This window comes from Carcharhinus amblyrhynchos, chromosome 5 (assembly GCF_965287045.1).
Source record: "Carcharhinus amblyrhynchos chromosome 5, sCarAmb.v2.hapA, whole genome shotgun sequence".
NCBI lineage: Eukaryota > Metazoa > Chordata > Chondrichthyes > Carcharhiniformes > Carcharhinidae > Carcharhinus > Carcharhinus amblyrhynchos.
In genome coordinates this window covers 113,348,257-113,373,918 of record NC_137328.1, presented here as the reverse complement: position 1 = coordinate 113,373,918, position 25,662 = coordinate 113,348,257, and the positions used below count along the sequence as shown (strand labels likewise).

At 42.7% G+C, this 25,662-nt stretch overlaps 1 protein-coding gene across 1 annotated transcript; it reads right to left on the bottom strand.

Moving 5' to 3' along the window:
• Positions 1-23,720, bottom strand: LOC145343292 (N(4)-(Beta-N-acetylglucosaminyl)-L-asparaginase-like). Its single transcript, XM_080189442.1, has 9 exons — positions 23,508-23,720; positions 19,660-19,813; positions 18,655-18,767; positions 13,143-13,255; positions 12,883-13,000; positions 12,689-12,764; positions 10,440-10,547; positions 6,017-6,150; positions 1-105 (listed from the first exon to the last, which is right to left on the bottom strand). Exons 1-9 carry the CDS (start codon positions 23,626-23,628, stop codon positions 11-13), a joined length of 1,032 nt encoding a protein of 343 aa, XP_080045568.1. The 5' UTR covers positions 23,629-23,720; the 3' UTR covers positions 1-10.
• Positions 23,721-25,662: the final 1,942 nt, after the last annotated feature.

The window sequence follows — 25,662 nt, the reverse complement described above, 5'->3', positions numbered from 1 at the left end:
CTCAGAAGCTTTAAATGCAGTCCACGATCTGTTCAGACGCTGTTGATGGATTGTACACCATAAAATGAAACTGGTTAAATCGTGGAGACCTGCTGCACGCAGCACCTAAAAAGGAAAGGAGATCAAGTTCAGGAAAACCCAGTTATGATCAATGTAACTCAGAAATATGGGTCTGTTACCTTGAACCATTTGATACTCTAAAATATTACTAATAGTGTTATGTGGTAAATATTTCTAAATAAATTGAAGTGAATGAATGCCTGCTTTGTTGCAGAAAAAGTGACTGTTTCTTGAAAAAGGTAAATATAAGTAAGGATAACATTGCAGCTAGAGATTTTATCTTTCCCTCCATTTAAACAATTTAAGAGTCCCATTGCTCCCAATTTTAACACATTCAAAATCATCCGTTTAAAGAGTTAAAATCAGGCCTACTATCTTCCCTTTCAGTAAATGTGTTAGCTTCAATGGTAACCCTACCTAAAATTAAAAAGTAGATGTACAATGAGCAACATTCCTTAATAATTAATAACATTGAATCTTTTAATAAAATACTGAACTGTTCAAAACTATAACTTCACAGAAGACTCAGCTGGCATTGAACAAAGGAAAGTACAGCACATGACCAGACCCTTAGGTTCTCCAAGCCCGTGCGATCATGGTGCCCTAACTAATTTACAAAAAAAAAATCTCCTGCCCTTACTCGAACTGTATCCCTCTATTCATGTACCCATTCAGATGCCTCTTAAATGTTGCTAATATGCCTGCTTCCACCACCACCTCTGGCAGTGTTCCAAACCACTGTGTGAAAAAGCTTGCCCCGCACAAGTCCCCTAAACTTTCCCCCTCTCACTTTGGACTTATGCCCCCTTGTAATTGACATTTCCACCCTGGGAAAAAGCTACTGGTTTTTGTGACAGATTTACTTAGTTTTCCCAGAACTCTCACAAATGAGATGGTCTTTTAATTTATTTAACAAGATAACCAATAAAAACAAAATCAGAAGATGCTCTAGTGAAAACATTTAATCTATGTTGATAGAAATTTGATTTTATATTCAGAACATTGTTCTGCCAAAAATAACTCTCTGGCACCATCTCTATTAAAATTGGACTCCAGCATCTACTTTATTCTTTTGATAAACCTACTTCCAAAAAGTATCACCTTGAGAAAGATGTACCAAAATATTTGATTTTCCAATTCCAAAATACTCTATCCTACAGTGGTGCTGTGGGATATTAATGCACAAATGCCTGTATGTCTATAACAGACTCCCAGCGGAGAGTGCATTGCACGAGACAAAACTAATCTAGCCAGCCGATTACAAATTCAAACCGTTTCATTTTCAGGTTTCCTTACCAGGCATTTCTCTCCTGTGTTTCAACCTTGTGTCTTGGAAGCATTTTGTGGAAGAACTATAATAGATTTGCAGTTCTCTACTGGAAACAAAATTGCACTTGCACATTCCTTCATACACAGAGTTACACCTGCTGAATTATACATCCTTCCTTGCAGATCAGAATCTCATTTCAGAAAACCAGTGGGATTATCCACTTTACTGTGTTTGTGTTTACCTCACTGGAGTGCAACTTTTTTTTTACAATTAAATTGATCCCTAGCTTGGAGAAATGGTTACATTCCCAAGTTTGTTTGTCCAAACAAACAATCATAAAGATGAGTCTCGATATAAATGCTTCCATTATGTAAAGGTTAAACTTGCTGAACTAAAATAGATTTTTCAAATTTGAGTACAATTCATAAGGCTTTTATTTGCCAAGAATTGTAGCTATAGGTTTTATGCCAGACTGCGAATGCAATGCCATATTTGCTTTGCCTAACTATGACTTGGCTCAGTTGTAGCATTCTCTCCTCAAAAATCACAAGGTGACAGGTTTAAAACCTGGTGACTAACCTGATGAAGGTGCAGCGCTCCTAAAGTTCTGAGGGGAGGTCCTATGAGGAGAGACTGAGGGATTTGAGGTTGTTTTCATTAGAAAGAAGGCGGCTGCGAGGGGACCTTATTGAAACATATAAGATGATTAGAGGTTTGGATAGGGTGGACAGTGATAGCCTTTTTCCTCGGATGGAGAAAGCTAGCACGAGGGGACATAGCTTTAAATTAAGGGGTGGTAGTTATAGGATGGATGTCAGGGGTAGGTTCTTTACCCAGAGGGTGGTGAGGGATTGGAATGCCCTGCCTGCTGCAGTTGTAAATGCGCCTAGTTTGGGGGCGTTTAAGAGATCCGTGGATAGGTTTATGGATGGAAAGGGTTTGGTTTAGGTTAGAGGGTCATTGTTTTTTTTTTAAACTGGTCGGCGCAACATCGTGGGCCAAAGGGCCTGTTCTGCGCTGTAATGTTCTATCTTCTATAACAAATAAACCTGTTGGATTTTAACCTGGTGTTGAGAGACTTCTTACCTTGAAAGATTCAAGAAAGCAATACATTTTTTATGTGGACCCTGTCCTAACATCCTAAAACTCTTCACAGCCAATGAATTACTTTTAAGTGTAGTTAGTACTTTTGTACTGGAGGGAATTTGGTTATTTACCTGATTTTGTTTGAGAAATATCTTGGCTACTACTAAAGATAGTGCATCAAAAATACTTTTGGCAATAATGTACTTGGAAATCATGAGATCAGGAAAGACAATGTTATAAGTTCTTCTAGGTGGTTTCCTAAGCATGTCCATCTTCAGCTGCTTTAAATCAAAAGTGAGGATGTTAGTGATTGCACAATGTTCAGCACCATTTGCAGCAGCTCAGATACTGAAGCAGTCTGCGCCTCCATGCAACAAAACCCTGACAACATTCATGCCTGGGCAAGCAATGACCATCTTCAACAAGAACATTTCCCCCTTGACATTCAACAGCATTACTATTGCTCAATCCCTCACCTGTATCGGTCAAAGGATACTGATGACCAGAGCTTAATTTTGCCAGCTAGCCATATAAATACAATGGTTATTACAGTAAGTCGGAGGCTGGGAAATCTGTGGTAAGTAACTCTGCACTATCTACAAGGCACAAGTCAGGAGTGTGATGGAATACTCTTCACTTACTTGGATGAATATAGTTCCATCAACAAGTCTGACACCATCCAGGTCAAAAGCAGCCTTCTTGATTAGCACTTCACCACCTTAAACACTCACTCCCTGTACCACCATCACGCAGTAACAGTAGTGTGTACCATCGACAAGATGTATTGCAGCAAGTTGCTAAAACTCCTTTGGCAGCATCTTCCAAACCTCTGATCGCTAACATCTAGACAAAGACAGCAGAAGCATGGGAACACCACCACCTGCAAGTTCCCCTTCAAGTCATATACCATCATGAATTGGAACTTTAGCTCAGTTCCTTTAAGGTCTCTGGGTCAAAATCCTCCCCAACAGTACCATAGGTGTCTACACCTCGTGGACTGCAGTGGTTAAGAAAGAGACTTTTACTATTTCCTCAACAGCAATTAAGTTTTTAAAGTTTATTTATTAATGTCACAAGTAGGCTTACATTAATATTGCAACGAAAATCCCCTAGCTGCTACGCTCAGCACACTGAGCGAAAATTTAACATGGCCAGTGCACCTAAACAGCGCACCTTTTGGACTGTGGGAGGAAACCGGAGCACCCGGAGGAAACCCATGCAGACACAGAGAATGTGCAGACTCCACACAGACAGTGACTCAAGCTGGGAATTGAACCAGGGTCTCTCAAGCTGCGAGGCAGCAGTGCTAACACTGTGCTGCACCAAGAATGATCAACAAATGTTGGCCGTGCCCAGTGATGTCGCATCCCATGAAAGACGAGTGAAATAATTTGCAATTTATGTATTTCAGTGATAATCATCAATGCAATTCATGATGAATTGCTGTAAAGATTACAGCTCTCCAGTTTTGCAACTACCAGTTAATTATTTTAAACTGCTAAATGAATGATTACATAAATGATTAGCATTACAGCTAAACGATAAGTAGTCTTAGGTAACAGAGTCAAAGCTCAAATTGCTTCAAAGGGCATTTCAAAGTTCAGATTTATTAAACTATTTTCAGAATGGTGCATTGCCTTTGAATAATTTCAAAAATATTTGCAAAGAGTCATAATTTAATATCTTGTTGCATCTAGTCATCAAGGTTTTTATGACAATTTAAATTTTGTAACCACTTTCCGTCAGACTATCTGAATTCAATTCCTTTGTCGCTTTAACTGTTCGATTCATTCAAAATACCCATTGACTTTCCTCCAGTTACAGTATCAACATTATAAACAAACAGTTAACCTAAATGTACAATTCCACTGGCCACCTTCGCCTTCTGTGACACCAGCCTTTCCATCTTTTGCCTAACAACTTGCTGGTTTCATAAGAACATAAGAAATAGGAGCAGGAGTAGGCCATCTAGCCCTTCGAGCCTGCCCCGCCATTCAATAAGATCATGGCTGATCTGTCGCTGCTCAGTTCCACTTTCCCGCTTTCTCCCCATAACCCTTAATCCCCTCTCTTATCAAAAACCCATCAACCCGCGTCTTAAAAATATTTAGTGAGGCAGCCTCCACCACTTCAACGGGCAGAGAATTCCAGAGATTCACCACCCTTTGAGTGAAGAAGTTCCTCCTCAACTCCGTTCTAAACCACCCCCCTTTTATCTTGAGGCTGTGCCCCCTAGTCCTACTGTCTTTTTTGAGCGGGAAGAGTCTCTCCACCTCTATCCTATCCATCCCATTCATCATCTTATACATCTCAATGAGATCTCCCCTCATTCTTCTAAACTCTAACGAGTACAAGCCCAGTTTATTCAGCCTCTCCTCATAGCTCAACCCCCTCAACCCCGGTATCAGCCTAGTAAACCTCCTCTGCACTCCCTCCAAGGCCAAAATATCTTTGCGCAGGTGCGGCGCCCAAAACTGCACACAGTACTCCAGCTGCAGCCTCACCAATGCCCTATACAGCTGCAGCAAGACCTCCCTACTTTTATATTCAATCCCCCTCGCTATGAAGGCCAGCATCCCATTCGCCTTCCTGACCACCTGCTGCACCTGCAAGCTGGGTTTTTGCGACTCATGCACAATGATCCAGTACCTGGGCTCAAGTCAATCCTTCTCAATAGTTATCGTTCAGAGCTCTGTACATCTTCAATGTGAACTCAATGACTTGGCAATACACTCCAGGTTCTGTTCCTGGTGTTTCCTAGCTTCACAATGTTTGGATGTGGTGAACACTTGTCTACTGGTACCTTTAGGTGTCTCAGTGTACATGTAGCTATTTATACTTCCAATATCACCTGCCTTTCATTGTCCATTGTGAATTTCATTAACCACAGTTCAACCTGACAGAGCCTTCTTTCAAAGAACTTGACTGATTTCTCCAATCCATCTGAGACCCATGGACATCCACTTAATAACCCTTTAATATTTCAATCTAGATTCCCTTACAGTTACCCTCTTTTACCTTTCTATCAATCCTACCTTTCATACTGAACTGATCTTTGCTGCGAAACACGTGGCAGTGCTTCTTTTCCCTAAACAGTGAAGGCAGTCCGCCACTGGCCGGTGACCCTGTTCGAACAAGTTTCCTATTGAATGCAACTCTCAATGCCAGGAAATCCAAGCCTTTGCAGACTTTTGCAATATGAATTATTTTACGGATATTCTACACAATGTAGTTAAGTAGATATTTCTTCAGGGTTGTTTATTTCTTGTATGGCTTTAGCCTCGCCTTTCTCTCCAGAATCCAGTTTCATAGAGTCATAGAGGTTTACAGCATAGAAACAGGCTCTTCAGTCCAACTTGTCCATGCTGCCCTATTTGTTAAACCTTTAGGCTATTCCCCCAATTTCCCGTGTTTAGCCCATATGGTACCCACCTCTACTACTGCTTCTGGCAGCTTGTTCCAGACACTCACCACCCTCTGAAAATATTGTCCCTCTGGACCCTTTTGTATCTCTCCCCTCTCACCTTCAACCTACGCCCTCTAGTTTTAGACTCCCCTACCTTTGGGTATTCTTTCAGCAGATTTGTTTCGAAGACTTACCATAACCACCAGTTCTGTTGGCACAGACAAGTGCACCAAAAAACCGTGGGTAATACTTCTGAATTCTTGCAATAGCCTTCTGACAAGCCACGGCTGGTTCAATCCCCATTCTCATAAACTCCACTGCTTGGTAACTAAATTGACAAACAGAAACATGTTTAAAAAATAAAGAGTAGCAAACAAAAAAAACCACAGAACAACGTGAGGAGTCGATGGCCTAGTGATATTATCTATTAATCCAGAAACCAGCTAATGTTCTGTGGACCCAGGGTTCGAATCCCAACACGGCAGAGGGTGGAATTTGAATTCAATAAAAAATACCTGGAATTGGGTATTTACTGATGACCACAAAACCATTGTCATTTGTCGGAAAAGCCTATCTGGTTCACTAATGTCTCTTAGGGAAGGAAATGTGCCATCCTTACCTGGTCTGGCTACATGCGACTCCAGAGCCAGAGTGATGTGGTTGACTCTGAACAAGGACAACTAGGGATGGGTAATAAATGCTGGCCAGCCAGTGACACCCGTGTCCCACAAGTGAATAAAAAAAATCTGACCAACATAAAATAGGCAGAAAGTATTCATACAACATTTTTTTTAAAATGTCAAACAGTCTAAAAAATTATTTAAACGATTCTTCAGGTGGAATGTTATGGCTCTATAAAAATGTAGCAAGCTTATTAAAATGCCATTGACTGTGTCAGGACCGGAAGACCCCACTGGCGGGAGGGACCATCTAACTCTGATCGAGATGTTCACCATACAGAACTCAGGTAATATCAGGTCTATCAGGAAAGATCAGAAAGGCTAGGATTCCTACTGAAGGCTGACTTGGTAGAAGTCCTTAAGATTATGAAAAATAGTTTCACAACTGTTTCCTCTTGTGGGTGTCACCAAAGCCAGGAGCCATAAGTATAAGACAGTCATCATTGAATGCAAAGAGAAACTGAATTCAAGAGAAACTTCTCTTATCTAGAGAGTGGAACACCCTACCATACAAAAACAAGGTGTGGAGTTGCCAGCATTGGACTGGGCTGGGCACAGTAAGAAGACACACAACACCAGGTTAGAGACCAACAAGTTTATTTGGTAGCTTGAGCTTTTGGAGTGCTGCTCCCTCATCAGCCAAGTGCAGGATCCTGCACTTCAGCTGGTGAAGCACCCCAAAAGTTTGTGCTACCAAATAAACCTATATTAAAAAAAAACAAGCATTTGAAGTGAAGAGCATTGAGATGCTTTTATGCCAGATAACCACATGAGGAAGGATTGGACACTTGTGTCAGTGGGATTGCGAGGTAGAGAATGCAAGCAGACACATGCTTTGCATAAATACTGGCCTGAGTCTGTTGAGCCAAATGGCCAGTTACTGGTTGTAAGTACTTGGCTGCACTTCCCATAACTGGGGGATCATATCAAGCAGCCTGTCCCTGCTGCTGTTTGCAATGGGCAAGGTACAGATCGTACCCAACCAGCCTGTGCTTACAAATCTCTAAACAGTATCCAAGATTAGATGAGATTCCACGATTGAACAACGTTTGCTAAATAATCTGTGTGTTAAGAGTTATGTTGTCAACCAATTTAAGATTGTCAGTCAAACTTGTGGTGTGGTATTTTTGCACTTACTAGAAGCTACATTAGTACACGGGCCCTTATTTTTTGCAGATAGAAATAACATGTACACATTTGTATCTGTTTTAGCTAAACAAAGTGACAGCCATTCACTGATTCATTCTTCAGTAAAACACATTGACTATTTACAGTCAAGCTGCCTAGTTTAAATTTCAAACAATGCTTGGCAGTTAATTGTCAGTCACTATCAACTCGTTCACGATCAACTGGTGCATTCACCACGGCAATGCCTTTACCAGAGTCCATTTTCCAATCATTCGGTACTCATGGTAAATTTGTTGATTTCCCTTATATTGTACTCTTGCAAATGTCCTGATGAGTGGTAAATGAAAAGCTTCAACAAAATATATTTTTCAACAATATTCAAATATTTGGTAATTGTACAATAGCTAGAAACCTCAACCATATTTCTCTTTAAACATGTCAAAGATCAGATCCTCTTCCCCAACTTATATCTCCTCTGAAGGCTAGGCTACGGTTCCATTCTGGCAGGCGGGGGGTGTGGGGGGGGGAGGTGTGGAATGTGGTTGGACCATGTAAAAGGTCCACTGAAGTCGGGCAGGAATCTCTGGTTTACAGGCGAGCGCAGTTGGAGAATCCTGCCCGATGTTCTACGGGGCTGAGAAAAAACAAAGCAAGTTCAATGCAGCACTGGTGACCATAACATTGGGGGTGCAGCACAGTGACAGTGGTTAGCTCTGCTGCCTCACAGCACCAGGGTCCTGGGTTTGATTCCTGGCTCGGGTCACTATGCGGAATTTGCACATTTTCCCCGGTTTCCTCTGGCCATGCTAAATTCTCCCTCAGTGTATCTGAGCAGGCGCTGGAGTGCGGCGACTGGGGGGGATTTTCACAGTAACTTCATTGCAGTGTTAATGTAAGCTGACTTGTGACTAATAAATAAGTTTAAAAATGACTGAGTGAGAGAGAAAACAAAACGAGCAAGAAAATGCCAGAAAGGAGCTTTGAACTTTTTAAACCAGAATATGTTGTGCTGGAGTCTCAGACAGACATTAGGTTGATTCGCGATTTAAAGCCAAAGTTGGAATGTTATGTGGGTGATTGTAAACTTCCAGCTATGAGTGAGTCCTAGGAAATCATGCAATGTACACTATTTCCTGAGATGCGCATCCAGTCATCACCGTTTCCCACTGGTGGTGAGATTGCAGAATCAACACTAACAGTATCATAATGGTGTGGAAGGAAGCCATTTGGCCCAATGTGTTTACAGCGGCTCTCCAAATGAACATCATGGCTTAGTGCCATTCCCCCATGCCGCTGCATTTGTTTCTATTCTCGTCATCTAATGCCCTCCAAAGATGTTTGGGTTAGGTTGATTGGACAAGCTAAATTGCCCCTTAGTGTCAGGGGGACTAGCAGGATTATGCTGATGGGGCCCAGTTTGGGATTGTTTTAAGAATAAAACAAACATCTGATCTTTAACCAATTATAACTCAGTTAAGGTTGGAAAGTGAGCCGTTGGCAGAGAAAGTGCAGTCATATCAGAAGGAACAGAATAGCGGACAGAACAGGTATCCTTTGCAGGGAAATGAATGAGAAAAGATCTTATACAGGGTGAGAATCTATTTAAAAAGAAAGAAATGCAGGAAGAGAGAAAAGGGAAGTCACAGCAGGTAGATTTTATAAGAGGTATGACAAGTAACTGGATGGTGTCCAATTTACAGCATATTGGAACCACGGATAGTGCAGGGCAGTTATTATCTATTTCAAAGTAGCATCTGTGTTCATTGCATGCAAGATATACATTACTGATGTCCTAAGAAGTTATATCAAATCTAAAATTAGGTTCAAGAAAATATCAGTATGAATATTGTGGGCTAGCTGCAAAAGCCTACTGTCAAGCACAGGGCAAATTACTCTGCAAGTATTAAAATAGAGCCTGCTGTGATTATGAGGGCAGACATTCAACTTGACGCTAGGCGACAATTAATCCTCCTTGCACACTGAGTGGATGATGCACAGACTGATATACTGGGCCTTCTCTGGGAGCATGAATAAAATTAGAATCTTTTTTGATTTATTATTGTCACAGATCTTAGTATACAATGAAAAGCATTGTTCCTTGCGCACAACCGAGACAAAGCATACCATTCATAGATAAGAGAGTGCAGAATGTAGTGTTATAGTCATAAATAGGACGTGGAGAAAGATGTGTGGATTCTAGTCCTCCATGGGTGCACCATATTAGTAAATCAAAATCCAATGACTCTTAGAATACCCCTTACTCACCTATGACATGGTTACATCACAACATTTCCTTCTTAAAGTTTATTTATTAGTCACAAGTAGGCTTGTATTAATACTGCAGTAAAGTTACTGTGAAAAATCCCCTAGTCACCACGCTCTGTCACCTGTTCAGGTACACCGAGGGGGAATTTAGCCTGGCCAACGCAACAAACCAGCACGTCTTCAAGAACGTGGGAGGAAACTGGTACACCCGGAGGAAACCCATTCAGGGAATGCACTAAGACGTAACTACAGTGTTACCCAAGCCGGGAATCGAACAGGATCCTTGGCGCTGTGAGGTAGCAGTGCTAACCATTGCACCACCTTGCCGTCTCATTGGTTAATGATGATTGTAGCACAGAAAACATGACACTTACAAAAGACTACTGTTGCTATTACTGTACTAAGGGCAATTTATGATGCAAATGAAAAGGCATATTTTAAACATTTGACTACTTCTTATTGCTCTAAATCTGGAAGCTTCAGTCACCTCTATTATAGTTCACAAGCTTTAGAAACACAAGCAAATCTGACAGGAGTGGCGTACCTCGGAAGAAATCGCATCATAACATCCCCCACTCCAGTCGCAGCTGCTGCTCCGGCTGTGCTATCGGCATAAGCACCAGCTCCAGCTATTGGTGAATCTCCCACACGACTGGCAGAAATACAAATAAATAGATTTATCTATTTATGATCAACGTCAGTTTGAACAAATATACATCTGAATTGACTCTATTGTTTGGATTCACTGTCACAACATAATCAATCAGCAACACCAAAGCGGGGGTGGCGCGGTGGCACAGTGGTTAGCACTGCTGCCTCACAGCGCCAGGGACCCGGGTTCAATTTCAGCCTTGGGTGACTGTGTGTGGGGTTTGTGCATTCTTCCCTTGTCTGCATGGGTTTCCTCCAGGAGCTCCTGTTTCCTCCCACAGTCCAAAGATGTGTCAATTAGATGGATTAGCCATGGTAAACACGCAGGGTTACTGGGATAAGGCGGTGGGGGGTGGGTCCTGGATAAGAAGCTTTGAGACCCGATGGGTCAAATGGCCTCTTTCTGCATTGTAGGGATTTTATGATTCTACAAGACACATAGCAGGCTTGTAGCAACCTCCACCCCCTTCAATAATTCTCCAATATTCACCAGTCTATTTGGGGAAGTATCAAGTAGACACAAGCATTCACATTTGGCAATTTTAGACTCCTGTCTAACTTTGTGGCACTGCAGATGGTTTCTAGATATAAAAGGATGACATTTTCATGTTCGTTTGCAGCTGGAGTACTGTGTGCAGTTTCGGTCGCCGCACTTGCGGAAGGATATATTGGCGTTGGAGGGAGTGCAGAGGAGGTTCACTAGGCTGATACTGGAGATGAGGGGATTGGACTATGAAGAGAGACTAAATAGACTAGGTCTGTACTCGGAATTTAGAAGGATGAGGGGGGATCTTATAGATACGTATAAGATAATGAAGGGGATGGATAGAGTACAGGTAGAGAGATTCTTCCCACTTAGAAAGGAAGCAGGACTAGAGGACACAGCCTCAAGATAAGTTGAGGGGGGGGGTGCAGTTTAGATCAGAGTTGAGGAGGAACTTCGTCACTCAAACGGTGGTGAATCTCTGGAATTCTCTGCCTGTTGAAGTGGTGGAGGCTACCTCACTAAATATATTTAAGTCACGGGTAGATAGGTTTTTGCTAGACAGGAGAATTAAGGGTTATGGGGAGAAAGCAGGAAAGTGGAACTGATCCACTTCAGATCAGCCATGATCTTATTGAATGGCAGGGCAGGCTCGAAGGGCTAGATGGCCTACTCCTGCTCCTATTTCTTACGTTCTTATTATGTTCAACCATTATTATTGAATGTTTTGAAATGGGGTCTCCTTCATTATGCAAACAGGGAAATGTAGAGTTGCTGGCTCTGTATCATGACCATTCTATTAGCATACCTATATATATCATCCTCTGCATATCCTAACGTTAGCAATTTTGAGTGAACCTTGTTCTCAATGTAACACTCTCCCCTTGTCTGGATGAGTGCAGCTCCAACACTCTCCCCTTGCCTGCACAAGTGCATCTAAACTGATACAAATAGGTGTCATTAGGGAGGGAGGGAGTTCCAGGATTTTGTACCAACAACAGTGAAGGAACCATGATATATTTTCAGAGCTGGGGAACGTCACAGTGGCAGTGCTCTTATGTGTCTGCAGTCCTTGTCCTTCTGGATGGTAACAATTGTGGGTTTGCAAGGTGCTGCTGAAGGAGGCTTGGTGAGCTGCTGCAGTACTTCCTTAGATGGTGCACACTGCTGGGCCACTATGTGGAGAGAGTAGATGCTAGAGACTAGATTTTGTCAGGCTTCTTGAGTACCTATACCACAGACTATAGCGGTTCAAGAAGACCACCACCTTCTCAAGGGCAATTCTGAATGGGCAACAAAAGTGCTGGTCGAGTGGCAGCGATGCCCACATCGTGCAAGATGACTTTTTAAATGTTGCTTCTGAAAAAAGGCAACACCAAAGATTGAGAAAGAGGTTCACTCAAAATTGCTAACATTAAGATGTCAGGGATAGTCGCTGGAATGCTGCACCTCGGCCACCATGAAATTGGAGCGGGCGAGGGTCCAACACGGAAATCTCCATTGACCCCGCTCGAGTGAAGCCATAAAATCCTTCCCATTGTAAGTTAAAGAACTTGGGGAAAAAATTGGTTGCCCAAATGATACCTTCATAAGAATCTATTACGTAAGAGAAACAAAGGGAGATTTTTCACGACAAGGTCAAAAGACAAGATACATACCCTGGGATTTTATGCCTCAGGCCATTCGTAGAAGTCCCCGCAGCTATACTTCCACTCTTATCAATCACAATCATACCTAGATTCAAATCCAACAAGTGAAATCATACACAAATCCTCAGAGCAGCATCAAGTGTTAGCACGCCAGCTTTCCACATGTTCACAACACATCTACATTTACCAAAACAAGGACTTACCAATGGTGTCATGGTTGTAGACATTAATCCCCTCTGCTGGCGTACCACGCTCCTTGGACCGTAGCCCCTTCACTGGCTTGTACGGCCCACAGGAAGTTTCAGCATTTGGTAAAACATTCTGTGAAATCCAGATGATTTTTGTTTTCCCCCACAGTATTAGCTGACAGTAATGTAAAAATTCTCATTTCACACCTGGCAACACATCTTAAAAGCATCTAAAATATTTAGTAACATTTGCCCTCTGCAGTGGCCACACTCACCTTCCAGAAGTTGGGCTGGCAGTTTTTACTCAGCCATTCTGTGTGCATGGACAGAGATTTATTTGTCGTTAAGTCTTCACTTCGGAAACCCATATCCTGAGCAAATATTGATGCTGTTGGAAAAATGTTGTATTTACGTGAAAAGTTTAGTTGTCTGCATGCATCAAAAGTCAAATGCACACAACATATCACTGTTGTCATGAATCTTCTGTGGTTAGCACTACTGCCTCACAGCACCAGGGACCCGGGTTCGATTCCTGGCTGGGGTCACTGCGCAAACTCCAGACATTCCCCCCATGTCTGCGTGGGTTTCCTCTGGGAGATCTGGTTTCCTCCAAAAACGTGCAGGTTAGGTTGATTGGCCATGCTAAATTGTCCCCAAGTGTCTGGGGATTAGGACTGCAAATATGTGGGATTACGGGGATGGGACATGGGTGGGATTGTTGTTGGTGCAGGCTCGATGGGCCAAATGGCCTCCTTCTGCATGTAGGGGTTCTATGATTCTGAATAACAGACCCTGGCTGAGAAGAGGGTCACACAGACCAAATTGATTGAGTTACTTTGAATAATCACCCAATCTCCTGCCAAAGCAAGATGGCCACCAATACCTGTTGGCGCATGCATACTGGTTCGCAAAGGCATGGAAATCCAATATCACTCCACCACACCCCAGCCTGTCAGTATGCTCTGCTTATGCTTATCCTGTGCCACCCTGCACATACATTGCTTGTCTTTCTGGGGAAAATGTCATTGCAATGAAATGATATGCTTAATATTCTTCCCACAAGGTTTTTTTGTTCGCAGAAAAGGGTTTTTTTTCCACTCAAACAGACTTTTAATTTGTCACGTACACTTTGTAAAGAATATATGATTTCACATATTATAAATCTAACACAAAGTTCTATTATTGAACTTGCAGTCATCAAATAATGGCCTCATCTCTAACCTGGTTTCTGATGCATACATTCAATTCTTCGCCAAACTCACCTGATAATATCTCTTGGCAGGATTTAAACATCTGACCTGAATGGCACAGCTAATTTGTGGAACAATTAGATTAGAGTAGATAACCATTAGTCAATAAACACTACCTTTCTTGCTTACTCCCCCAGGTAAGCAGAATTTGGGCTCTGTGTCCATACTTGATTTGATTTATTAATGTCACATATATAATAAAAAGTATTGTTTCTTGTGTGCTATATAGACAAAACATACTGTTCATTGAGTACATAGAGTGTAATGTTAGTCATAGACTGTTTGGCTCTAGAGTATAGAGAAAGATCAACTTAATATAAGGTAGGTCCATTCAAAAGACTGATGGCAACAGAGAAAAGCTGTTTTTGAGTCAGTGAGTACATGACCTCAGACTTTTGTATCTTTTTTCGATGCAAGAAGGTGGAAGAGAGTATGTCCGGGGTGCATGGGGTCCTCGATTTAATTTATTATCACATGTATTGGTAAACAGTGAAAAGTATTGTTTCTTGCACGCTATACAGACAAGACATACCATTTATAGGGAAGGAAAGGAGGGAGTGCTGAATGTAGTGTTACTGTCATAGCTAGGGTGTAGAGAAAGATCAACTTAGTACAAGGTGGGTCCATTCAAAAGTCTGATAGCAGCAGGGAAGAAGCTGTTCTTGAGTCAGTGGGTACGTGATCTCAGACTTTTTCCACAACGGAAGAAAATGGAAGAGTATTTGATTATGCTGCTTTTCCAAGGCAACGGGAAGTGTAAATGGAGTCAATGTATGGGAGGCTGGTTTGTTCGCAACCCTTTTGGGAGAGAGGCATCCATCTGGGTGATCATTTCATATAATTCATCTCTATACAAGTAATTTCTCATAATTAACTCTTCAACTTTGGACATTATAGAAGGATGGTGAGCAAGGTGCCCATGTCCTCTTCAATCTACTGTCAGGTAAGGCTTGAGAGCAAGATTCATGTTGTGTTTGCACAAATCACAACAGCATGAAGCAAAACCTCTTAGCCCTACAGCTACAGCATCAGCATTAAGGTAGTCGAATCACAGAGCAATATGTTACAACAAAAGCCCAAGCATATTCAGTTTGCATCCTATTATCATCACATTGTGTCATTAATGTATTCTCTTCCAATATTAGCTATCCTGTAGAGAGGTCTTTTTCATGTTGTTTAACCTTCATGGGCTTTACCCTTCCTCGAGGCAGCTGTGTGCGAAATGGAAATAAGCTCCTCGGATCAAGAACAGCTCCCTTCAGCTATTCATAATGTTCCCGAGATAAATTTGTAAGCTGAATTAACTAATTCAGTTACAGAGCAAGGTGTTCGAACGTAAAGGGAAAGCAAGACCAGTAAAATACATCAAGCTGCCTAGGCACAGCAGTGATGATTTGAGCAGCACCATCTTGCTCCTGGCCATCACAATTCTATAGATACTGTGCCTTTAAGAAATATATTTAGAATGTGTTCCATATAAGGTGTATGTTTAAAATTCAGCCCAGTTTCATATGATGCCAATTTGAGAACCAGGCAGTGCACATGCTAAGAATGCAAGCCAATTTTAACTAGGATAGGTTTGTGTTAATCAAGAGTTAATGCATTTTTATTTGGTTTTTCCCCTGGGGTTTCAGAGCAAGGTTTTGATTCAGCTGTAAGCATGTGCTTACAGGGAAAATAGGCAGTTACTATGGGGAGGTAAGCCTGTGTTGTTTGCGAACTGATTTTGAAGAGGAGTTCCTCTGCAAGAGGAATATTGCTTGAATTGGAACAGAGATAGGTTAGCAGTTAAGAATTGTATCTTGTCATGTTTAAGTCAAAGGTTTACAGCATGGAAACAGGCCCTTTGGCCCAACTTTCCATGCCGCCCTTTATTTAAAATCCCCTAAACTAATCCCAATTACCTGCACTTGGCCAATATTTCTCTATACCATCATACCAATGTAACTATCTAAATGCTTTTTAAAAGACAAAATTGTACCTGCCTCTACTACTACCTCTGGCAGCTTGTTCCAGATTATCACCACCCTCTGAAAAAAATTGCCCCTCTGGACACTTTTGTATCTCTCCCTTCTCACCTTAAGCCTATGCCCTCTAGTTTTAGGCTCCCCTATCTTTGGGAAAAGATTTTGACTATCTAGCTGATCTGTGCTCCTCATTATTTTGTAGATCTCTTAGATCACCCCTCCTATGCTTAAGATCAGCCTCCTACATTCCAGAGAAAAAAGTCCCAGTCTATCCAGCTTCTCCTTATAACTCAATCCATCAAATCCTGGTAGCATCCTAGTAAATCTTTTCTGCACTCTTTCTAGTTTAGTAATATCCTTTAAATAATAGGGTGACCAGAATTGCACACAGTATTCCAAATGTGGCCTTACCAATGTCTTGTACAACTTCAACAAGACATTCTAACTCCTGTATTCAATGTTCTGACTGATGAAACCAAGCATGCCAACTGCCTTCTTCACCACTCTGTCCACCTGTGAGTTCACGTTCAAGGAGCTATGAACATGTACCCCTAGATCTCTTTGTTCTATATTGCTCCCCCACACCTTACCATTAACTGAGTAAGTCCTGTCCTAGTTCAGTCTATCAAAATGCATCACCTCGCATTTGCCTAAATTAAATTCCATCTGCCATTCGTCAGTCCACTGGCCCAATTGATCAAAATCCTATTGCAATTGAGATAGCTTTCTTCACTGTCCACTATGCCACCAATCTTAGTGTCATCTGCAAACTTACTAACCGTGCCTCCTATATTCTCATCCAAATCATTAATATAAATGACAAATAACAGTAGACCCAGCACTGATCCCTGAGGCACACCGCTGGTCATAGGCCTCCAGTTTGAAAAACAACTCTCTGCAACCACTCTTTGGCTTCTGTTAAGAAGCCAATTTTGTATCCGTTTAGATACCTCACCCTGGATCCCATGAGATTTAACCTTATGCAACAACCTACCATGCGGTACCTTGTCAAAGACCTTACTAAAGTCCATGTACGCAACATCAACTGCACTCCCTCATTTACCTTGGTTACCCCTTCAAACAAAAACTCAATCAAATTTGAGAGACATGATTTTCCATTCATAAAGCCATGTTGACTGTCCCCAGTCAATCCTTGCGTGTTGAATGGAGTTTGCTCATTCTCCCCATGTCTGCATGGGTTTCCTCTGGGTGCTCCGGTTTCCTCCTAAAGTCCAAAGATATGTGGGTTAGGTTGATTGGCCATGTTACATTGACCCTAGTGTCTGGGGGATTAGCAGGATAAATGTGAGAGGTTACTGGAAGAGGGCCTGTGTGGGATTGTGGTTAGTACAGACTCGATGGGCCAAAAGGCCTCCTTCTGTACTGTAGGGATTCTAACGTGTAATTCTTGTGTCTTGAATTTACCATTTTTTTAAAAAAGATCAATCTTTATTATTTGTTTCTCACAATGTTAGCCATTGGGTGGCACAGTGGTAATTAGCACTGCTGCCTCACAGTGCCAGGGACTCAGGTTCAATTCCTGGCTTGGGTCACTGTCTGTCTGGAATCTGCACATTCTCCCCGTGTCTGCGGGGGTTTCCTCCGGGTGCTCCGGTTTCCTCCCACAATCCGAAAGACGTGCTGGTTAGGTGCATTGGCCATGCTAAATTCTCCCTCAGTGTACCCAAACAGACGCCTGAATGAGACAACTAGGGGATTTTCACAGGGGCAATGTTATTGCAAGCCTACTTGTGACATTTAGAAATAAACTTAAAAGGCTCAGTAACCAACAATCTCAACAATGGGTTCAAGGCTGAAGCACACAATCCAAACTGACACTCCAGTGTCACCTGAGAGGTGAATACTAGCACCATGTCTGTCCATAGCAGGACATGAGAGAGAGAAGGGGAGTTCTTCCTGTCCGATATTAATCAATGCTATAATCCGAGTATATCGATTTGATCTATTATTGTCACATGAATTAGCATACAGTGAAAAGTATTGCTTCTTGCGTGCATAATTTTCATAGAGAAGGAAATGAGAGAGTGCAGAACATAGTGTTACAGTCATAGCTAGGGTGTAGAGAAAGATCAATTTAATGCAAGGTGGGTCCATTCAAAACCTTGGTGGCAGCAGAGAAGAAGCTGTTCTTGAGTCGGTTGGTATGTGAGCTCAGACTTTTATGTCTTTTTCCCGACGGAAGAAGGTGGAAGAGAGAATGTCTGGAATGTATGGGGTCCTCAATTATGCTCGCTGCTTTGCCAAGGCAGTGGGAAGTGTAGACAGAGTTAATGGATGGGAGGCTGGTTTGCATAACGCATTGGGCTATATTCAGACATTTTGTAGTTTCTTGCGGCCTTGGGCACAGCAGGAGCCATACCAAGCTTTGATACCAGTAAGAATGTTTCTGGTTGTATTTGGCTGTTACCGTATCTTGATTTGTGGACCTGGCTGTGCACATTTCCCTCATTGGCAATGAAGTGCTTTGGAACATTTTCCAGTCATGAAAGTAACAAATAAAATGAAAGCATTTTCCCCTTTATCAAAAAGGGACGAGGCCCAATGATTACCTGACTCTCCCACCAACAGAGAATGGCTGCTGTGTTCCATCACTGCTCGAGCAACGCTGATCGCACTTTTAACTCTTCGAAGTTGCCCAACTCCTCCAACCTCAATAGTGTTGCTGAACAGTTTAAGAAGAAAGAAGCAATAATGACAAATCTCAATTTCAGCAATTAGAATAAGTGTAACTTTTCACTCCCCTTCATCCCCAACCAGGTTGATGTTTATGTCTGTTGCATTCACGTTTAAATCATCATTTAACAATTATATCACAACCTGAAATCTAGTGTACAAATCACAAACTGAACTGATTTAGCTATACAAATACCACGGCTACCAGCTCAAGTCAGACGTTGCGAACTCGAAGGTGAGTAACTTACCTCCTAACCCAATCCCCAAAGCCTGTCCATTAGCCAAAAGGCACAAATTAGAACAAAGATCAAAGAAAATTACAGGACAGGAACAGGCCCTTCAAGCCTGCACTGACCACGCTGCCTCACTGAACTAAAGCTGCCTACCCTTCCAGGGACTGTATCCCTCTGTTCCCAACCTATTCATGTATTTGTCAACACATCCCCATTGACAAATAAGAAGTGCAATAGAATGTTCTTTTGAATTTTGTGATACTAAGATTTATTTCAAAACATGAGCGCAGCCTTCTCCAAGGGAAGGGAGAACGTCAGAGCAATTTTGAGATTTGAAGAGGGAAGGCATGTCCTCATTACAAATGGACCCAAGAGTCAAGTCCCTGGCTTCAATCTCCCTTGAAGACAGTGGACAGCACAAAACCGAGTCTACAATAGGCACAAGACCAGCCAGCTCTATAAATGGAAGGGTAAGTCCCCAGTTGTGATTGTGGCCATGAATCCCAGGAACGCAGCACTAAGATCTGCACGAGGCATACAAAAATAGTAAGTTGTACAAAGGGCTTGTCATGACAACAAGCGTTAATTCACGGGTTAGTTCGCAAAGCAACTTTGTAAATAGATTAATTTACTGCAGTAGTTAATTACCCATCCATAATCATAGCATCTAGTGTTGTTTCTCCATGTTCATCAGGGCTTCCCCCATATCCCACAGTGCCCCGGCACTGATCGACCTCGCACTGACTGCAACCATTCTCCACCGCGTCCAATGCAGAACCTCCAGACTTCAGAGTGTCCCATGCTAAAGAACACAAAACAAGAATAAACTTTCAGGGCTACGGGGATAGATGGAGGTGGAATCATTCCAAACAGATGCTCTGCAGCAAGCTGACGTGGACTCAATGAGCCAAACAGTCTCCTCCTGTTTTCCAAAGTGATTTTTGTCCAACCCAATGCAACAGATCAAATAGCACAGACTGGATATTGAGAAATTTGGAAGCCAATTTTGAGAAAAGATTCTGTACTGACTATGGGAAGTGAAGAACAGGGAAGGTCGCAAAGTTTAACTAGTTGTTAATTGATTATTTTTTTAAAAATATACATTTCATTAAAGTTTGTGAAAATACATTGCCTAACAGTTCAAAATTGACATTACATGAAGTGCAATATTGTGCAATTCTTTCAGCTTAGTAAGTGACACACTCAGATGCCTCATCACATTTAAAAGATATATTTACATGTCCGCTTCATGTCAAGTATCCTCTGGTGCATGTAGCCTGCAGGGTTTTACAAGGGTTCCAACCCCTCAGTGTACTGAGGGCATTAGATAATGACTTTTCCAGGAGCTGCCCCAAGCCTGAGTGTGTTCCTCAATGCGTAGTCCTGGACTGTGCCAGGTTGCTGGACTCAGTCAGGAACAGCTCTTCACACCGGAGGACCAACAAGCTTCAGGAAGACTAAGAGCGTCTTCAATCAAGTTGATAGTCCTCTGGCCGCAGTTGCTGTTTATCTCAGTGTGCGTCCCCGGGAAGAATCCACAGAGCAGAATCCTGCATCACAAGGCAGCTCGGGATGAACCTGGACAAAAACCACTACCTTATTCCAGACTTTCCAGAAGAAGGTGGGCAATAGTTGTAGAACCACAGACAGTAATAATGCAAAAGGGGGCTACTTGGCCCATTGTGTCTGCACTGACTGAAGCAATTCACTTAGTGCAATCTCCCACCTTCTCCCTGTAACCCTGCTTCCTCCCACAGTCTGAAAGATGTGCTGGTTAGGTGCATTGACCTGAACAGAAACCAGAGTGTGGCAACTAGGGGAATTTCACAATAAGTTCATTGCACGTTAGCGTAAGCCTTACTTGTGACAAGTAAACTTTACCTTAACCATGACCATGTTTGTTTATTGTAAGAAGTCTCAAAACCAGATTAAAGTCCAAACAGGTTTATTTGGTATCACTAGCTCTGCTCTTTTATCAGGTGAACATCAGGTGAGCTCTGAAAGCTCGTGGTACCAAATAAACCTGTTGGACTTTAACTTGGTGTTGTGAGACTTCTTACTGTGCCCACCCTAGTCCAACTCTGGCGTCTCCACATCATTTCTGATCACCAGCACCGGATGAGCAGAAATTTCCTCTAATTAATTATTGGAAAAGACTGAAGCCATTATTTTCAGTGATTGATTTATTATTGACACATGTATGAGTATACAGTGAAAAGTATTGTTTCTTACATGCTGTACAGACAAAGCATACCATTCATAGAAAAGGAAAGGAAAGGGTGCAGAATATAGTGTTACAGTCATAGCTAGGGCGGAGAGAAAGATCAACTTAATGCCAGGAAGGTCCATTCAAAAGCAGCAGGAAAGAAGCTGTTCTTGAGTCGGTTGGTACGTGACCTCAGATTTTCATATCTTTTTCCCGATGGAAGAAGGTGGAAGAGTATGTCTGGAGTGAGTGGGGTCCTTAATTATGCTGGCTGCTTTGCCGAGGCAGAGGGAAGTGTAGACAGAGTCAATGGGTTGGAAGAAGCCTCACAGCAAGTGATGGACTGGGCTTCATTCCTGACACTTTGTAGCCGCTGAACTTATACAAGATACTAGTTAGACTTAAGCTGGAATATTGCAATCCACTCTGTTCATTCGCTAATGAATCCATTCTTCTCCCTGACAATAGTCTGAGATGCAGCCAGCATGGTAATAACCTCAGTGTCACAGTTGATGCCCAGATGAGCTTCTAACCTCACGTTCATGCCATCACTAATGCTGCTTGTCTATATCTTGGATAAATTCCTGACTTTGCTCTTTGGTTTATTTGCCACTGAAACCCTCGTTCACACCTTTGCTAATCTCTCAACTATTCCAATGTACTTCTGGTTGACGTCCCACAATCTAACTCTTATAAACACAAGGTCACCCAGAACTCTGCTGTCACAGGCCTAACCTTCACTAAGTCCTGTTCATCCTTCATCCTAAAAATCAAAGAGCTGCACCAGCTCTTCATCGAGCACCTTAATTTTTTAAAATTCACATCCTGCTTTTTAAATGCCTCGCGGCCTTGCCTCAGCCCAGGCGAGATGCTGCTCGCAGTGTGGGTGCAGACTCACTGATTAAATGGCCAAATTCTGCGCACTAGGCTTTCTATGATACGGATCCACGCCATTGCCAAAGTGACCTTTAAAATTTTCCACCAGGAGTTGGGTATCTTGGGTACAAGATGCAGGAATGATCGATCAGCCATAATATCCCTCCCCTCCTCCCTAATGCTACCACCCAGCAGCAAGCAACAAGGAGTAAGGGAATAGTGGCATTTATGCTTAATGATAACTGTTGGCACATCCGCAGCGACACAGATTTAATGGAATAGTGCCTTTTTTTTTTGCATTCATAGAATCCCTAAGAGCAGGAGACAATTTGGCACATCGAGCTTGCACCGACACCAATCCCACCCAGGCTCTATCCCTGTAACCCCACACATTTAGCCTGCTAATCCTCCCTGACACTAAGGGGCAAATTGACATGGCCAATCAACCTAACCCACACAGTAAAGTTTATTTATTAATTAGAAGTAGACTTACATTAACACTACAATTAAGTTACTGTGAAAATCCCCAAGTAGCCATACTCTGGCACCCGTTCGGGTACACTGAGGGAGAATTAAGCACGGCCAATGCACCTCATCAGCATGTCTTTTGACTGGGGCATAGATCAGCTAGATAGTCAACATCTTTTCCCAAAGGTATTGGAATCTAAAACTAGAGGGCATAGGTTTAAGGTGAGAAGGGAGAGATACAAAAGAGTCCAGAGGGATTTTTTTTTCCACACAGAGGGTGGTGACTGGAACAAGCTGCCAGAGGTAATAGAGGTGGGTACAATTTTGACTTTTAAAAAGCATTTAGACAGTTACATGGATAAGATGGGTATAGAGGGATATGGGTCAAATGCGGGTAATTGGGACTAGCTTAGGGATTTTAAAAAAAAAGGGCAGCATGGACAAGTTCGGCTGAAGGGCCTGTTTCCATGCTGTAAACCTCTATGACTGTGGGAGGAAACCAGAGCACCTGGAGGGAGAACGCACAGACAGTGACCCAAGCCAGGAATCAAACCCGGGTCCCTGGCGCTATGAGGCGGCAATGCTAACACCTGTACTATAAGAAGTCTCACAACACCAGGTTAAAGTCCAACAAGTTTATTTGATATTAAACCCACTAGCTTTCAGGGTTTGCCCCTTTGTCAGGTGAGTTGCATCTCCACACATATAACAACTGTACTGCCAGTTTTTGGACTGGCGCTTATGCTTAACAATAACTGCTGTCACATTACCCACTCCCAACCTCATACTTGGTTAGTGTTGAGCACGGTCAGAATTTAACTCCTCCAAAATAACTGGACTAAAACGTTCGCTTTTAAAATGAGCGAACAGTGCAGGAGCTGGCAGTAACTCGCTGACTGCAGCAATGCAAACACGCACAGACTTTGCAGCGCTTGCTGCCACTCACCTCGCTGCACAGCGTCATGGTAAGGCCAGGTATTGATAACAAGGGGTAGCTGGGCGGCCGCCGGGAAGCAGCAGCAGGCGCTGAGTGTCAGCACCAATGGAACGCAGCCCGGGAATCCCATTGCAACACCGAGCCCGGCTCCAATTCACAAAGAAAAACCCCACTCCCATTCACAGAAAAACTCCCATTTACTACTCCGGCCGGCAGGATCGGGACTTCCTATCACACCCACATACGGTGGCTGCGAAAGGACGGCGAAGAAAGCGGTACTTCCCTATTAGAAATAAAATCAAACTGGCTGCTCAGTTACTATTGAACTGCAATTTGCTCCTCCCTAATCTGTCATTGTCTCTGACACCACTCCTATACCCGCTCAAATTGATGCAAATTGCACGTTATTTCCTCCAAGTTGTACTTAGCCATTCCTCCTACACACAGCAGTTTTCAATCTCCCTTTAGTGACTGATTTTAAACTTTATTTATTTAGTGTCACAAGTAAGGCTTACATTAACATTGCCATTAAATTACTGTGAAAATCCCCTCCCTACTCGCCACACTCCAGCTTCTGTTTGGGTACACCGAGGGAGAATTTAGCACAGCCAATGCACCCAACCAGCACGTCTTTGGACTGTGGGATGAAACCGGAGTACCCGAAGAAACCCTCGCAGACACTCGGAGAACGTGCAGACTTTGCACAGACCGACATTCGATGTTAAATGCAAATATTATACTCCTCTGGTTCTTTGAGTTAACCAAATTGTGCATAATCAAACCCAGCGTGATGCCATCATCAAAAACATCTTCCCTTCACACCCTCTGTCAGCATTCCACAGAGACCATTCCCTCTGGGATAACCCAGTCCGCTCCTCCACTGTTCCCAACGCCTGTCCCATCACCCATGGCACCTTCCCATGCAACACCTGTCCCTTTACCTCTTCTATGCTCACCATCCAAGGCCCAAAACATTCATTCCAGGTTAAGCAGCGTTTCACTTGCACATCTTTCAATTTGGTGTATTGCATTCACTGCTCCCAGTGTGGCCTCCTCTATATTGGAGAGACCAAACATACACCGGGTGAACGTTTTGCTGAGTCTGTATGCAATCAGGACACTGACTTTCCTGTTGCTTGCTATTTTAACACACAATCCTACACCCATGTCTCCCCTTGGCCTGCTGTAATATTCCAGTGAACTCAACATAATCTGGAGGAACAGCATCTCATTTTCCAGCTAGGCGCTTTACAGTCTTCCAGTCTCAACATAGAATTCAACAACTTCAGATGATTAGCTCTACCCCACATCAACTGCTTTGTTTTCATCTTATTTTGTTTTGAACTATTCTCTACCTTTTATTTCTTTATTGTCTTTATTTTTCTTTTCCCCCCCAACTCTTTCCCCTTATTTTATCTACCCTTTCCTCTGCTTTTGCTTCCCCTTCCCCCCCCACCCTTTTCTCAATTTTACCTCTTCCCACCCACATCTACATCTGTTACAGCTTATCCTCTGATTTCAACTCTGCCATTTGGCCATTCACATCTTTTATTCTCCCTCTTAGCACTTCTTAGCCATGAAAACAAGGGGAAAGGCTATGACACAGCTTTCATTCCCTCACCCTACAGTATAAATATCTCCTACTTTCTATGCCTTTTAGCTTTGCAAAGGGCCAACTGAACTCGAAACGTCAGCTCTTTCCTCTCCTTACAGATGCTGCCAGACCTGCTGAGATTTTCCAGCATTTTCTCTTTTGTAACCAAATTGTTTTTGTACTCATTCAGGAAGCCTGACTAGAAACGAACAGTGTTTATTTCAAAATACTAAGTTAAACCACTACAGTGGTATTGACACTAGTTGTATATACCCTAGTTGAAATGGAATTTAACATTGGCAAGTGCGAGGTGGTCCACTTCGGTAGGAATAATGGTAGGAAGGATTATTACTTACGTGGAGAAAAACTGCAGCAGGCGACGGTGCAGAGGGACCTCGGGGTCCTTGTGCATGAGTCGCAAAAACCCAGCTTGCAGGTGCAGCAGGTGGTCAGGAAGGCGAATGGGATGCTGGCCTTCATAGCGAGGGGGATTGAATATAAAAGTAGGGAGGTCTTGCTGCGGCTACATAGGGCATTGGTGAGGCCACAGCTGGAGTACTGTGTGCAGTT

Bases quoted from the DNA above. Each gene is read 5' to 3' on its own strand.
- LOC145343292 (XM_080189442.1), bottom strand. From the start codon at position 23,628: ATGGGATTCCCGGGCTGCGTTCCATTGGTGCTGACACTCAGCGCCTGC. The intron at 10,548-12,688 runs GTATGTATCTTG...TATTTCTGCCAG, and splicing joins CTGAGGCATAAAATCCCAGG to TCGTGTGGGAGATTCACCAA. The intron at 106-6,016 runs GTAAGTCTTCGA...TTTCCTTTTTAG, and splicing joins CAACAGAACTGGTGGTTATG to GTGCTGCGTGCAGCAGGTCT.